Raw genomic sequence first — 18,032 nt, 5'->3', positions numbered from 1 at the left:
TACATTATTGTGGTAGATTGTTTTCTTGAATTTTGAGCGGTTTAGTATCTATGGAGCAGAAGCCGAGAAAAGAGGATAAAAATCGCAATTGTTTTTCTATTTTGACCATTAAGATTCGTTTCTACAGAGTTCGTATATTCTAGAAAGATGTTTATTGAGATCTGAGGTACATTTTTGTAGTTGGTTGTTTGCTTCAAAGTTGATCGGTTTGATAGCTGTATAACAAAACTTGAGACAAAATTTTAAAAGAAATTACACACAGTGATATTAAAGAAGTTACGAGTATTTCTTTGCATATAGTTTTTACTGAATTCAACTACTTAAAGACGAGGCATCCCTGGAACCTTTAGTCAAAAACCATTTTTTGCAAATGTGTCCGATTTCACCCGGAAATCCCTATATACCTCAATTCTCATTGTAAATATCCTGCGTCATGCAAATATAATCAAATCATTTTTAGTACTTGCCCCTCTTTTCGGCGGCTATTGCAACATTTAAATTTATTAAAGAATCATATAATTTGTTACATTCTCCTGTGCTTAATTTGTATCGATAAAATACTTTTCATATGGGTACTTGGCAAAGAGCCTATTCACAATTTTCCCAGCAACAATGCTAACATCATGGAACAGGGGTGCTTTTACCTCCGGATATATGTCCATCCAATTTTCGGTTAAAAATTTGTTCATGTTATCACTCAATTCCTTGCTGTTATAGAGGTTTTCAAAGGAAAACCTCATATTCTTGGGCTCCAAAATAACGTAGAATTTTTGAACTTTCATATAGGTGGCGCCATCTTTTTCATATGGCGCACCAGTCCAGCCGAGACGAACAATTGGTTTATCTAAATAAAAAAAAAAACAATAAATAAATATGAAATGATAAAAGTTATTATTTGTTTGCTTAATAAAAAAAAAACAAATCTTACCCATATAAATGGAAAATTTACCCGTTCCTTTAATGGGTAAAATCAATACACTGCCAGTGATATTATAATCTCCCTTCAATTCAAGATAATCGGCATTACCTGAAATCTCATGCTTTCCGGCAATCTCCTTACCAAAACCCCTTTAAAGTGTCATAAGTGAATGTTATTAAAATATTTTTAAAAAAGGTATCCATGGGATGTTCTTACTTCATTCTTTCAAATCTTAAAGTTTTGATGCCATAACCCACTGCATTTGCCATTTCACAGTTAATATTGACTGGACTGTCGCTACCACGACTAATATGCACTATACCGAAGTTTAGTGGATCGACTGATTCTAAATTATAATTTGTATCGCCTGTGGGAAAAACATTTTTTATAATTAAAACAGATATTTTTAAACTTTAAAGCCATTCTTTCCGTACACATTAGGCTGTCAGAAAAAGAAAATACTTTTAAGGTATTGCTTACCTTCGTGTTTTTCTTTCATAAAGTAATCAAATAGTTTTCCAATGCACTCGCTATCGCCATATTTGCAAGGTTTGGGATCTTCCGCTGAAAGACAAGAAAAATTTTCGAATTTTAAAGTTCGTTACATATAATCTTAAGCTTTGTGGCAGAAGGTTTGCCTTTAAGCATATTCTTCCTTTATCATTTAATTAGCTAAGGTAGATCATAGAAAAATGTTTGGAATGAGGGTCACTGATGGAAAGTTAGAAAGGTGTACCAAAGGGTTTTTCGAAATTCGACCTATAACTGTACGAAAAGTACTAAAAGTTATAAAATTTAGTACCAATTGTATATTTTGAACGGCTATAGCTAGAATCTTGGAATTTGGTATGAAAATCAAGGTTGGGAAGTGGTGTTTACGAAAGGAAATGGTTTTAGAAATTCGTACTCATGTGTACGAAAAGTACTAAATTTGATACAATTTGGAGTTGGGGGAATGGGCATAGGTGAAATCCTGAAACTTGGAATTAAGATTACTGTTGGAGTGGACGATTGAGATATGGAGTGGTTTTGGAATCGTGTACTTATGTGTACGAAATCGTGTACTTATGTGCACTAAATTTGGTACAATTAAGATTTGAATAATAGTGTCAGGGATATTGTGCGAACGACTAAAGCCAATGGTCAACGAAATAATTGGATCATACCAATGTGACTTTAGACCTGGCAAGTCCACCATTGACCAGATATTTACCCTGCGGCAAATCCTAGAGAAGACCCAAGAGATGCAGATCGACACATTTCACCTTTTTGTCGATTATAAAGCAGCATTCGACAGTCCCCTCCGATCAAAGGTATTCCATGCAATGTCTGAATTTGGTATCCCCGCAAAGCTCATGCGGCTTTGTAAGATGACTTTAACTGATACTAGGTCCTCAGTTAACATTGGAAAGAACCTCTCCGAAGAATTGTGTACCAACAGAGGTTTCAGACAAGGAGACATCCTTTCGTGTGACCTATTCAACATTTTGCTGGAAAAGGTAATACGAGATGCAAATGTGAAAAGAAATGGCACATTTACACCAATAGCCACATGTTACTTGCCTATGCTGATGACATAGACATCATGGGACGATCCGTAAAGGAAGTAACTGATACCTTTAGGAAGGTCGAAGCAGAATCTGCGAAAGTGGGTCTGGCGGTAAACGGCGAAATGGCCAAATTGATGGTGTCGACGCGCAAAGCGTCCATAGAGCTCGGTCGAACTGTGGAAGTTGGTACCTACAATTTTGAGGTAGTTAAAGACTTCGTCTACCTCGGCACTGCCATAACCACAACAAACAACATCAGTTGTGAAATAAGAAGAAGAATTGTATTGGCCAACAGATGCTACTATGGTTTAAGTAAGCAATTTAAAAACAAAGCCACATCTCGTCAAACAAAAATAACGCTTTACAAAACACTGATACTACCCGTGCTGATGTGTGGTTCCTAAGCCTGGGTACTTGCGCAAGCAGATAAGGCAGTGCTTGGCGTGTTTGAGAGAACATTTTTCGAAAGATCTACGGACCAATCTGCGTTGACAATGAATATCGATGTCATAGGAACCACGAGCTTTATCTGCTATACAAAGACATGAATATAGTTAAACGTATCAAGATGCAACGATTGCGTTGGCTAGGCCATATCATGAGAATGAGCGATGATGAACCCGCTAAAAAGGCGTATGAATACATGCCACATGGCGGTGCACGCAGAATCGGCAGGCCTAAGCTTCGATGGAGCATACAAGTGGATGAAGAAATGGAAAGGCGCGGTATTCCAAAAAGTCAAGCGAAAAACAGAGAGGAATGGAGATCTTTTCTTAGTTCGGTCTATGAAACAAATGTTCTGTAATGGGCCAACTAAGTAAGTAAGTAAGATTTGAATAAATGGATGGAGGTGGAATCCTGAAATTTGGAATAATGATTATTGTTGGAGATAGGATTGAGGTAGTCTTTGTAATTCGTACTTATGTATACGAAAAATACTAAACGGTACTAAATTTGGTACAATTGAGATTTGGATGAACGGATAGAGATGAAATCCTGAAATTTGGAATTAGGATTACTGTTGAAGTGTAGGATTGAGATATGGAGGTAGCTTTGGAAATTAGATTATCGTGTACGAAAAGTACTAAATGGTACTAAATATGGTACAATTTGGATTTGGGATAGAGCTGGAAACCTGAAATTTCGAATTAAGATTACTATTGAGATCTAGGATTGAGATATAATTATGGTTTTGGAAATTCGTTCTTATGTGTACCAAAAGTACTAAATGGTTCTAAATTTGGTACGATTTTGGTTTTGTAGAACGGATGGAGTTGAAATCCTCACATTTGAATATAGATTAATGTTGGAGTGTGGAATTGAGATATGGAGGTATTTTTGGAAATTCGCATTTAAGAGGTACTAAATTTGGTACTATTTGGATTTCATTGAAGGGATTCTGAAATTTGGAAATAAGATTACTGTTGTGTAAAAAAGTAATAATAAACGGTACTAAATTTGTTACAGTTTGGATGTGGCGCAAGCTAAAATGCTGAAATATAGAATTAAGATTACTGTTGGAGTGGAGGATTGAGATAGTTTTTGAAATTCGTACTTTAGTACTAAAAGTATTAAATGGTACTAAATTTGGTATAGAAATAGAGGTGGAATTTGGAAATTTGGTATTAGTGTTGGTGTTGGGTTGATATATGGATTTGGTTGTGGATATACGTACCATAAGTGAACGGAAGTTACTAAATCGCACAGAATTTTGTTTAAATTGTTATTAAAGGTAAAGGTAGAGCTGAAATTATGAAATTCGGTTTAAGGATATCGGTTGACGTATACGAAAAGTACTAAATACTACTATAATTGGTTTTGGGAGAACGTATGAACGCTGCAAATGAGTATCGCGGTTGGGATATAGTTTTGGATATAGGGTTGTAATTTTTGAAATTTACACCTATTATAAGTACTGAAATTGATAACGTTTTGGTGTTACATGAAGGGATATAGCTGGAATTTCGAATTTTTATATTAGGATCTGTGTTGGTGTTTAGATAAGGAGTTTTCGAAATACATACATACAAATTCTGAAATAAGGTATGGAGGTCGCTGAGGGCTGAGTTATTCAGGTCGTGTTAGAAATACGAAAAGTTTAAAATGGTACAAAATTTGGTGTTGGGTGTAGCAATGAAGCTGGAGTTATATAATTAGTGTGCGAAAAGTTATATAGGGCAATAAATTTGTTATTGGGCTAAGAAATAGAAGTGGAATTCTGATTTTTAATGCCTTACAATGGGCAACCCTGGTGAACAATATTTAAGAGAATACATTTTAAAGATCTCATCCGCCGTTGTTTGCCAAAGCATAGACTAATGAACATACTCGGTGAGAGCATTCCGTCGTCTATCTTTTCATTAGTCTATGGCCAAAGGTAAGGCTCTCTCAGAAAGGCTAAAGCATAGACTAATGCAATGGTGGGCAAATTGCGAGAGACTCATGTATTTTTTACACTTTTGTGTATGAGGCCGAGCATTTCTGCCCAACAGTGGACTAATGACATAGACTAATGAAAAGATAGACGACGGAATGCTCTCACCGAGTATGTTCGAATTGAGTATGCTGAAAAAGCAACTCAAAATAAAATGCCAAAAAATACAAGTTAATAAATATTTTGTTCTGGCAAAAGGCAACTTGGGGTTAGTTTTTGATGGGAACAATATCCTCAGACAAAAATATGCATAAAAATATTGCCATTTTCCCCAAAAATCGTCTTCGAACTTTTTTGAGTTTTCGTGTTTGAGTAGCTTGACGGCGCAAAATTGAGTATTCCTTCGTCTATGTTTTCAATATAATTTATTTTCTTAGCACTACTTCATTCCGAAATCATTATTCAATGTATTGTTCAACAAATTTCACAAATATATACATTTTTTATACCCTCCACCATAGGATGGGGGTATATTAAGTTTGTCATTCCGTTTGTAACTACTCGAAATAATCATTGTAGACCCCACAAACTATATATATTATTGATCAGCGTGCAATTCTACATCGATATAGCCATGTCCGTCCGTCTGTGGAAATCACTCTAGCGTCCGAGCGGATTGACGTAGGTGGATGATATTTTGGGAAAATCTTTTATTTGTACGTAGGACTTTTGGTATTGAAAGCGGGCTATGTAGGTCCACGCTTTCGTATAGCCCCCATACAAAATGACGAGTGACGCGTCGTCGTTTTAAGAAATTTTGGTATTTTGTGTCTCCAGAGGCCAAAAAACATTACTACCAAAGTGAATTTATATAGTTCAACGTTTTGGTAACGCCCCATATAAAGTAAGCGTCATTTTAATATATTTTGAATGTATTAGTCCCATTTGAAAACAGAATCGATTGTAACTTTGTATTTTGTGTTTTCAGAGGCTAAGAAACATTTCTACCATAAAATGTTTATATAGGTCCTCCATAGTAGAGCTGGCAAACCATCGATATTCCCAATACTAGATATTTTCGATATAATGTTTTAAAATATCGATTGCTATCGATATCGCCATTAATTTGGGGATGAAAATGGCGGAACTGTCAATGATTTTCTTGAAATTATGCAAAAGTAGTTCACAGAAATGTAAAGATGAATAAACAACCGCTTTTATTTTATAAAATTTGTAGAAAATACATTTTATTTTACCGAAAAGTGTGTACGTGTGACTACGGACTTACTTTCTTACACACAAATAACCGAAAAGCAGCGAAATTTCTATTTATTTCAATGGATTTCAAGTTAGGGGTTTTTATTCCGATAATATCGATAGGCAAAACTATCTATCAATATTGAATTTTTAAATAATAATCGATATTATTGATAGTGCCACCGATTTTTTGCCAGCTCTACCCCATAGGACGATATCTCCTGATTTTCGGTATTTTGAAGGTTTTGGCCTCATTATCACACCGAGATGCCTGAAATTTGGTATTTAGTCTTCGTTGGGGGTATAAAACTTTCCCCCAGAAATTTGTAGGTATAGGTCCACGCCATCATATTGCCCCCATAGAACTCTACCTTCCTTCCGATTTTCGGTATTTTGAAGGTTGTGGACACATTAATCCACCGAAATGGCTGAAATTTGTGGTGGAGGGTATAAAAAGTTCGGCCCGACCGAACTTAATGCTTCTCCTATTTGTTCATTCATAACTTTGTTTTTTATTTTCTGTTTTAAAATAAACATATTATTGACGGCTACCTTAATAAATTTTCTTGAAGAACATATAGGTTTCCATAGTCGAAACAATCGATAACATTGCTTGAACGATTTCAATCGAGTCTTATCATGCAGTTTTTGCATCGTGTCCAAAACTTATTCACGAGCAAATTCTCGATCGAAACGAATCACATAATTAGGCCCCATGTGTGCTGCAAAATATGAGTATGCATGTGCGGTACTGTTTTGTTATAGCAACAATATCGAATAGCATTAGCTTCGCAAGCAATATTTTTGTGAAATGTTTTGCTACATGTTGCCGTTGTACATTGTTGCAAAAATTATCGATCGAATCGAATCACATAATTAGGCCCCATGTGTGCTGCAAAATATGTGTATGCTTTTGCGGTGCTGTTTTATTATAGCAACAATATCGAATAGCATTAGCTTCGCAAGCAATATTTTTGTGAAATGTTTTGCTACATGTTGCCGTTGTACATTGTTGCTAAACCTATTTCGAAGAAATTTTAGCAACCAAAGCTGCACATTTTCGATGCCTTTGCTAATATGGCGTTAGCATTTTAAACCCTGTCTACAACTGTTTTATTTCAACAGATGTTACTCTAACTTTTGGCAAAGATGTTCTATTGTTCCACAAACATCCCAGAAGGTAAAAGGGAGACTTCTCTCATAACAATGAGTGCACCCCGCCGTTTCATATTAGCTCAATGATATGGGACCTACTGTTTATCACCGAGTCCGAACGGTGTGTCTAAGACACCACTTGTAGAGAAGTTCTAGATGGCTGAAATATTCAGGAAATGTCACCAAGATTACTGAGGGGTATTTTGACACCGTTGAAAAATGTTTGATGTTGCCTGGCAAGAGTGCAAGACAGGTGTGCATGGCATTGCACCACAGTGTTCTATATACTACTACCAATTAATTTAGTCAACATATACTATTTTCTCTAGTCAGCTATATACTATTACTAATAAATTTAGTAAAAAATATAAATATTTTCTCAAGTTTGGAACATTTAAGCATTACCCCGACGATATACATAGCATCAATTTATTAACTGTATATAATTTATTTTACCACACAAATATATGATTTATGTATAAAAAGTTGTAGCGCACAATTTTACACCAGAGTAGAATTATTTTTTCATTATGAATCAATTGTGTATTTAGTAGAACTTTAATATATTTATTATTGTAAAGTGATGAATCTTAATATCAGTTATTATTGTTGTTTTTGAATTAAAAAAGAAAAACAACAAACTGTTTAAAGTGGGACGCAGTTAACATTGCTTTAATTTCGGGAAAGGCAGAGAAGACTAGTTTCGTCCAACGCCACTTGGACTCATCAGTTCTCTTAGTTCCATTTATTGAAACAAAGAACCTTTTCCCAATTTTATGACGATACAAGCTCAAGAATAAATGTGACCGATGAATTCGTTTAAATGCGAATTCAACAGAACAATCTAAAAATTCTCGTAGCCGATATTAAATCAACGTCAACTGCATCCCACTTTAAAAAATGTGTTTTTTTTTAATTTAAAAACGACACAAAAATTGTGATTAAGCTGGAATTACCTTACAATAATAAAGTAATATACATCTCAACAAAACTGTCAATGTGAGTCCAAAAAATAACTTTAATATATTATTTTTTTTATATTTTCAGTTACCCTTTACTACCTGTCAAATCACAATGACGTAAATTTCAGGTCAGGTATGTATGAGCATTTGTAGTGGGCATTTCGTTGTTCCAATTAATTTGAAAATTAGTTGATAATCATGACACTAAATGTTGTTGAAACTCTAAAGTATTTTCAAATAACAGTGATTAGTTTGAATGTAATAGGGTCAACTTTTAGAATTCGCAAGTGTAACATGAAGTGTTGTAAAATTATAGCTGAAATTACGGCAAAGGTTAAAGGTTAAGGTAGCGATAAATTATTTCAAGTATTTTGCAACACAAAAAAGCAAATAAATTATTAAATCAGTAAAATAACAAATAAATTCCACTTTAATGAATGAATTGATACAAATATGGCAGCTGTCGAAACAACCAATTAACTACTTTTTCTTGAAGTAAAGATTTATATACATACATATTTGTAAAATTGATCAACACATTTTAATTCGTCAGTACAGACAGACTATTCACAAAAGTAGGCATAAATCACGGCAAACAAGGGTGTAATGAGAGTAGTGGCTCTGAAAGAAATCCTATCTTCCAGGACTCTTGCAATAAACATATACCCACAATTTTGATCATCATGTCCTCACGATTGCACAATTTCTCACTACAGCTCAAAATTCAGGGGAAAGACAAAATGTTATAACATTGTATCACAATCTATATATCAATGTGGTACAAACTCTTCTGGGCGCTAGCTAGACCAGCTATTATGAATTTTGGTAAATATTTATTTTGCTTATTAAATGCTGAGGCAATAAATGTTTCCTCCGAAATCTGATTATCATCGAAATAATGGTTTTGCACGCCAAGTATGTTTAAATTCGGAGTCAACTTAACATGCTGTCCGTCCGTCTGCATGTCTGGTTGGCTGGTGCGCACATTAACTCTCAACGAATCAAACGATTTGTTTCAAACTTCGGATTTCTTAATATTTTGTCCAAACATAGTTTAAGTTCGAAGATGGGCCATATCGGTTAACTCAACAAAGGTTAAAATATTTTCGTAAAAATGAGGCGCCCGATAGCTGTCGAAGAGTTCGAATATGGATTATATTACACAAAAACAATTTCAACATTTTTCAACCTATTTTTTAAGCGGAATGTCCATTAGGGTTATGCATTTTTGACCTTTTTTCTGAAAAGTGATTTCCTGTAGCGAGAGGGAATGAACTTTTGGCTATTAATAACGTTCATTCCATTTAAGTATTAAAAAAGGCCACGCACAAACCACTTTAAAAAAATATATGTTTTGAAAAAATACTATGAAATTAAATTTTTTTCTCAAAAAATTATTTCCTGTTGCACGAAAGAATGGCGTTTTGCCTATTATTGGCTAAAATAACTTTTACTCCATATAAATATTGAAAAAGCTCCCGCACAAACAACCTTTAATTGATATGATATATCAAGTAAAATTATATATGATATAAAATTATATATATGCAAAGAGATGATGATAAGTTTAGCGCGAAACAAACGTGCATGCTATTTTGGTTATGTAGAGTGGCTCCAAAATAGGGACAGGTAGTGGCAATAATCGATTTTTCGACTTTTCGATTTTAGTCTAAAACTAAAAATCTGATTTTTAGGTTTCGATTTTTTTCAGTTTTCTAAAATCTCGACTTTCGGCTATTCGTCAATTTTGGAGTTTTATTTTGAAATTGTAAAGCCGCCAAGTCAATAATCTATGGACAAACTAGAAAATCGATCATGCGATTTTCACTCCAAACAAAAGTTGACCAGGACTTTTAGACTTTAGACAACAAAAAGTCGTTTAATCGAAAATCGACTTATCTATCCGTACTCCAAAACTTTTTTTATACCCTCAGCATTTATGCTAACGAGGGTATATACATTTTCATACGGGCAAAATGTGCCTCATCGAAATAATGGTTTTAGACCCCAAGTATGTTTGGACGAAATGTGTTTCAGACAATTTGGAGTCGATTTAGCCATGTCCGTCTGGTTGGCTGGCCGGCTGGCTGGAGCGCACGATAACTCTCGAACGAATCAACCGATTCGGTTCAAATTTTGACCTTCGTAATATTTTGTCCAAACATAGTTTAAGTTCGAAGATAAGCCATATCGGTCCACTGCTTCAGGTACCTCCCCCACAAAAGTTCAAAAATGTTCGGAAAAATTGTTCGTACGATAACTCTTGAAGGGAGTGGTCGAATTGGTCCATACTTTACACATCCTAATATATCTTCCTGATATAGATCAGGTTCAAATATGGACTATATTTGTTTACTCCATCCGGTACCTCCCACACAAAATTTCGGATAAGTTCACTTTAAGACCTGATATCGAATCACTTGTATTTTTGTTGGAGCGACTTGCATTAGCTGCCTCAATTACGATGGTAAAAGTTTTTTTCAGGGGCAAGTCCATACTTCTTGAGAAAACAGCCCGAAGGGTGTAAAAACCCCATAGGCACCATATGCAGTGGCAGGAGATCCACTTCCATAATGGTCAATGTCGATCCATTCCTTTTAGTATCTCCTCCGCAAAACTTTTGATCTTTAATCCGAATCAACATTTTTGTCGGTTCAAACGACCAACATTTCAAAACCCCCTAAATACATACGTGTTTTGGGGAAACCATGTTTCAATATACACAGGCTGAGGGTATATCTCTGTCGTCAAAGCCGACTGATACTTTTTTACTTGTTAAGTTATATATCTACTCATAGTGACTTCAATAGCTTGTCAAAAAAGCTGACATAGAAAAAATGTTCAAATTACATTGGCGTGAGCCTCTTTTATCGAATCACCTTATAATTAAAATTAAAATTGTTTATCTTCACGATTGGATGACGTAGGGGATGGAAGATACCAAGCAACGGTCCTGACCGGTTTTAACATGGCAAAGCCCAGGATTTATCTTGGTCCCTCTTTCATCCCAAGTGGACACTGACCTCCCCGTGGTGTCACCTGGGGAACTACCTTTAACACCCGTTAAAGGTAGTGAGCTAACATGTGCCGCGCGTTCACCCATAAGAACCCTCCCCTAGAAAATAACAGCCTACTATGAAAAAACGAAAGAAAAGAAAAACAAACCCCTCTAATTTTGACGAACCCCGCAAACGTCTTAAGGACCATGATCTGCGAATCTGCACCTGGAATGTTCCCACTCTTTATAGAGAAGCTGCAGTCTTCGCATTGGCAGACGTACTTGAAAAGTACAAGGCCGATATTACTGCCTTACAGGAAGTAAGATAGATTGGGAAAGGCGTCACAACAACACCTAAAGGTGACGCACTGTATTATAGCTGCCATGACGTAAAGCATGAGTTTGGTTGCGGATTCGTAGTTAGTCGGAGGCTAAAACATCTGGTATCAAGCTTCACCCCAGTGAATGAAAGACTTGCTGCAATTCGAATAAAAGCTAAATTCTTCAACATCAGCTTTATTTGCGCTCATGCTCCCACTGAAGAAAAGGACGAACAGACCAAATATATATTTTACGAGCGCTTAGAAGAAACTTATGACCGTTGCCCTGTCCATGACATTAAAATCATTTTAGGCGATTTTAATGCCAAAATTGGAAATGAGAATATCTTTGGCCCAACAGTCGGGAAATTCCGTCTCCACAGTGAAACATCTGACAATGGTATGAGGCTGATAGACTTTGCAGCTGCAAAAACACCGTAGTTAGCAGTACCAGATTTAATCATCTCGATATTCATGCTGTCTCCAGATCAGAAAACAAGAAATCAAATTGATCATGTTGTGATAGGTTGAAGACATTCATCGAGCGTGTTGGATGTACGATCGTTTCGAGGCCCAAACATTGATCCGGACCACCACCTTGTTGCAGCAAAGGTACGCACCCGCTTAAACGTAGCAAACAAAGTACGAACAGACACAACACGAAAGTTAAACATCGGTAAGCTGCAATCACAACAGATATCCACAGCATATTCCACTCAACTAGCCCAATTGCTTAATCAAATGACTCCTCATCCCGATAACATATCAGCGCAATGGCAAAGAATTGCCCACTCCATGCAAACAGCCGCAAAATCCATACTTGGATACCAGAGACCTCCACCAAGGAATCCATGGTATGATCAGGAGTGTCGTGCTGCCACCGAAGAGAAAAATGCGGCATATAGAGCTACTTTACAATCCGTAGCAACGCGTAACGCACGAGAGAGATACATCAGGGAGAAAAGGAGAGAGGAGAAACGTTTTTTCCGCAGGACAAAGAGAGAGATGGAAAAGCGGGAGTGTGAAAAAATCGAAATTTACAGGAGCCAGAATGAAGTCCGAAAATTCTACCACAGAGTCAAGCATCAAACTGATGGCTTTGGTACAGGCACATCCTCCTGTAGAGACCAGCAAGGTAATTTGGTAACTGATATAGATAGCGTGCTCAGGATATGGAAAGAACATTTTTCAAATCTGTTGGTATCCAATAGCAGCGAAGACGACGAAGATACCACAGTCCCAATCCCAGAAGATGGTATTGCCAAGATGAGGTAAAGACAGCAATAAATCGGCTGAAGAATAATAAGGCAGCAGGAGCCGAAGGCTTACCAGCCGAGCTGTTCAAAACGACACGCTGATAAGGTGTATTCATCAGCTAGTTAGCACCATCTGGCAGGAAGAACGAGTACCCGACGATTGGAACCTGAGTATCCTGCGCCCCGTCCACAAGAAGGGAGATAAGACTGTATGCTCTAACTATAGGGGCATAAGTCTACACCCTATTGCCTACAAGATCGTGTCAGGGATATTGTACGAACGACTAAAGCCTATAATTGGACCGAGATAATTAGACCATACCAATGCGCCTTTAGACCTGGCAAATCCACCATTGACCAGATATTTACCCTGCGGCAAATCCTGGAGAAGACCCAAGAGATGCAGATCGACACCTACCACCTTTTTGTCGATTATAAAGCAGCCTTCGACAGCCCGCTATGTTCTAATGTATTCCAAGCCATGTCTGAATTTGGTATCCCCGCAAAGCTCATCCGGCTTTGTAAAATGACTTTAACTGACACGAGGTCCTCAGTTAAAATAGGAAAGAACCTCTCCGAAGAGTTTGGTACCAAAAGAGGTTTCAGACAAGGAGACAGCCTTTCGTGTGATCTCTTCAGCATCCTGCTGGAAAAGGTTATACGAGAGGCAAACGTCAAAAGAAGTGGCATAATCTACACCAATAGCCACATCATGGGACAATCAGTAAAAGAAGTAGCCGATACCTTTATGAAGGTCGAAGGAGAATCTGCTAAAGTGGGTCTGGCGGTAAACGGTGAGAACGGACCGACTGTGGAAGTTGGTTCCTATAATATTGAGGTAGTAAAAGACTTCGTCTACCTCGGCACCTCCGTAAACACAACAAACGACATGAGTTGTAAATTGTATTTGCCAACAGATGCTACTTTGGCTTAAGTAAGCAGTTCCTGGGTACTTGCGCAAGCAGACATGGCAGTGCTTGGTGTGTTTGAGAGAAAAATTCTTCGAAAGATCTACGGACCAATCTGCGTTGATGGTGAATATCGACGTCGCATGAACCACGAGCTGTATCTGCTATACAACGACATCAATATTGTTAAACGTATCGAGATGCAACGATTGCATTGGCTAGGCCATATCATAAGAATGAGCGATGATGAACCCGCTAAAAAGGCGTATAAATACGGACCGCTTGGCGGTGCACGCAGAATTGGCAGGCCAAGGAATAGATGGCGCAAACAAGTGGATGATGAGATGAAAAGGCGCGGTATTCCAGAGTGCGAAGCAACAAATAGAGAGGAATGGAGATCTTGTCTTAGTTCGGCCTATGGAACAAATGTTCTGTAATGGGTTAAGTAAGTAAGTATCTTCACGATTCCAGCTTTATTCGTTCGCCCAAATTCTAATTGTACCAAATTTAGTACCATTTATTACTTTTTCTACCCATAAGTACGAATTTTCACAACTACTTCCATTCTATACTACAACAGTAGCCTTAATTCCAAATTTCAGGATCCCAGCTTTATCCGTTCACCCAAAATTCAAACTGTACCAAATTTAGTATTTTCGCAACCAAAAGTACGAATTTCCAAAACTACTTCAATCCTATACTCCAACAGCAATCTTAATTCCAAATTTCAGGATTCCAGTTCAATCCGTTTACCCACATCTTAATTGTACTAAATTTAGTACCATTTAGTATTTTTATACCCATAAGGACGAATTTTCAAAACTACTTCCATTCTACACTAGGGTTATGACTTTTTGACTTTTTTTCTCAAAAATGATTTCCTGTAGCAGGGATGAATGAACTTTTGCCTAATAATCACTACGCTATCGTTTATTCCATTGAAATATAAAAAAAGTTCACGCACAAATCGATTTTAAAAATATAATTTTTTGAAAAAAATGTATGAGATGAAAAAATTTTTTTTTTTTAAAAAATTACTTTTTGTTGCACGAATGAATAAATATAAGCCTACTAATAACTATAATAATGTTTATTTCATTCAAATATTGAAAAGGTTATGCATAAACCACTTTGAAAAATTTTTTAATTTTTTGTTTTTTGTTAAAAAATTATATCTTTAAATAAAAGCGTTTACGACATTTTTACGATTCTCAGAATTGCAGAAAATTAGTGAGAAATAAATGTCATGTCAGTTTAATTATCTCATGTGACTCTAAAGTTTATTTTCAATTGTATATCTGCTTACACTGACTTCAAAAAATTGTCCATAATTTTGATAAATTCAATTTTTAAAATGATTTTGTGCCTGAGGTTTTTTCGCCGAATCACCTTATAATTATGATTTTATGTAATCTTATGGCAAAACTCATCACGCTATGATACAGGGATTTGAGGTTGTAAAAAAGTCATAACCCTATTCTACACCCCTTCAACAGTAGCCTTAATTCCAATTTTCAGGATTCGCCCAAACCCTAATTGTACCAAATATAATACCATTTAGTACTTTTCGTACACATGTGTACACCTTTCCAAAAACCACCTCCTTATGTCAACCGTACTTTTTATCCTTGATTCTCACTCAAAATTTAAGCTTTATCTGTTCTCAAAATACGAATTGGTACCAAATTTAGTACATTTTAGTACTTTTCGTACACTTATATTTCGAATATCCACAAACCCTTTAGTACATCTATCCTACTCTCTATCAGGGATCCTCATTCCAAATTTCAGAACTCTTGCTGTACCTGTTCGCCAAATACAAATGGTACCATATTTAGTACCTTTAGTACTTTTCGTTCTAGTTCAAATTTCCAAAAACCCAGCCTTTATGCTGACGAGGGTGTATACACTTTTATACCGGCAAAATGTGCTTCATCGAAATAATGCTTTTAGACCCCATTTTGAGTCGATTTAGCCATGTCCGTCCGTCTGTCTGTCTGGCTGGAGCGCACGATAAATCTAGAACGGATCAACCGATTCTGTCCAAAATGTTCGGAAAATTTGTGCCTATACCTTGGGTAGTGGCTGGAGCGCGAGATAACTCTCGAACGGATCTGCCGATTGGGTCCAAAACTTGGCCTCCGTTATATTTTGTCCAAACTTAGTTTAATTTCTAAGATAAGCCATATCGGTCCTCTTCTTTAGGTACCTCCCCCACAAAACAAAAATATTCGGAAAAATTGTGCGCATGATAACTCTTGAAGAGAGTGACCAATTTGGTCCATACTCTACACACCCTAATATATCTACAAGATATCTATAGACCAGGCTCGAATATGGACTATATTTTTCCACTCCTTCGGGTATCTCCCACACAAAATTTCGGATAAGTTCACTTTTATCCCTGCTCTCGAATCACTTTGATTTTTGTTGAAGCAATTTGCAATCGCTACCTTTATTACGACAGAAAGTTTTTTCAGGGACAAGTCCATACTTCTTGAGAAAACAGCGCGAAAGGTGTAAAAGGCCCCTGTGACACCATATGTAGTGGCTAGAGACCACGAACTGATCAACCGATTTGGTCCAAAATTTGGCCTTTGTCATATTTTGTCCAAACTTAGATTCAGTTCGAAGATGGATAATGCCGGTCCACAAGTTCCGGTACTTCCCCCCAATATTTAAAAAATGTCACGATATCTCTTGAGCGGGGCAACCAATTTGGTCCAACCTTTGGATCTCCTAATATGTTTCCAAATTTAGTTCAACTTCTAAAATGGTCCATTTCGGTTTTCTCCTTAGGGTACCTCCCCCACAAAAGTTCAACATTTGTGTCTAAGTGAAGTTTAGGGTCTGTTCGAAAATGTATACCGATGCTGTTCTTCGTTTTCCTGTTTACAGCGATATTATGTTTTCCGTGGACAAGTCCATGCTTCCTGGCATACTGGTCCACTGGTTGACCCAAAAAATGACTAGTGGGAGCGATATCTATCGAAAAGATATGACTCCCAAAATAAGATCCATTTCCATAATTAGCTATGTCGGTCCATTCTTTCAAGTATCTTCTCCGCAACACTTTTGAATTTTAATCTTAATCCACATATTTGTCGGCAAGTTCAAATGTCCAAAAAGGGCCACAAGATTCTGAAAAGACCCTAAATTCATTCGATCTGTCCGTAGATGAAAGTTTCAATTCACATTGGCTAAGGGTACTCCTCTGTCGGCAAAGCCGACTGATACTTTTTTACTTGTTCGATAATGTTGTGTCCAAAAGCTTTGCGGATCCATCTCATGAAAGGTGGGACTGAATATGATGCTTAAGAGCAACTTCTTTTGACAACTAAAAACACTAATGATAAGTGCGAACTTGTTTTGGCAGCTCAGTCTGTATACAGAATAACCGATATTTTAGTCACATTTAAAAACAAATATTGTAGTAATTTTTCACTTTCGGATCGATTATTCATACGTATATTTTAAAGGACCTTCTCAATGTAGATCATCGTTTGGAGTATAACTTTCACTTAATCACCATTTTACAACCGAATTGGTAATATGGAGTTTCGTGTTTCTTGCAAATTGCCGTTTAGCCTATTCGTTTACGGCTTCGCAGTGCTTAAGGAATCCCGTCGGTTCTCGCATAAATCGACAGCGTTTTGAATTTTTCTTAAAATATATTTTATAGTGATCACTCTTATAATATGTACTTTTATTATTTTCCTCCTTCAGAAGGTCTGTTAGAAATATCGTTGACCCCTTTTTTGCAGCCACAACACTATCAGTTTAGAAGAATCGCGTTACACTTACGGAAATCACACTTTATTCCGCCGCAAATAAACACTGCAACAAATATAATAGTCAGTTTAACCGTCATGTTTTTTTTGCGCTTCAAGGATAAGACGTTCTGTTGAATATTAAATTTTTTCTAAACTATACCAAGTTGCAGTAAGACACTTTCTTTTTATATGATATCGCATTGGTCCATTTAAAAAAAAAAAAAAGCTAATCCATCAAATTGTGTAATAACAATGACACAGGTATACAAAAATAGAAATAAAGAACTGCATTTCCTTTTTGTTAACCTAACTACTTACAAATTATACTACTAATCCCTTATTTTATCAGAGGCATATCACCCGAAATAAGAAGTTATTCTATGACCTCCAAAAGTCCACAAATTTGCTAAAAAAGAAACATTTGCGCAATATCACCACAATCCACATTTTTTTAACATTCTGTCGGAGTTGAACATGCAAACTTCTGATTTGTAGCTAAACACACTACACACTGTGCCGACTGTTAGCCGACTATTCACACATACGTTCTGTGCCATCGT

The 18,032-nt window shown here is 36.5% G+C and overlaps 1 protein-coding gene across 1 annotated transcript; it reads right to left on the bottom strand.

Moving 5' to 3' along the window:
* Positions 1–453: 453 nt before the first annotated feature.
* On the bottom strand, positions 454–17,664 carry LOC141393563 (protein takeout-like). Its single transcript, XM_073966672.1, has 5 exons — positions 17,504–17,664; positions 1,400–1,483; positions 1,136–1,286; positions 929–1,068; positions 454–844 (listed from the first exon to the last, which is right to left on the bottom strand). The coding sequence occupies exons 1-5, from the start codon at positions 17,568–17,570 to the stop codon at positions 540–542; spliced, it is 747 nt and encodes a 248-aa protein (XP_073822773.1). The 5' UTR covers positions 17,571–17,664; the 3' UTR covers positions 454–539.
* Between the last annotated feature and the right edge of the window lie 368 nt (positions 17,665–18,032).

The sequence above is a fragment of the Musca autumnalis genome, unplaced genomic scaffold, assembly GCF_047663935.1.
Source record: "Musca autumnalis isolate F117 unplaced genomic scaffold, ASM4766393v1 scaffold_1, whole genome shotgun sequence".
Lineage (NCBI taxonomy): Eukaryota > Metazoa > Arthropoda > Insecta > Diptera > Muscidae > Musca > Musca autumnalis.
Note: the sequence above shows the minus strand (reverse complement) of the source record. Positions and strands in the feature narration are given on the sequence as shown.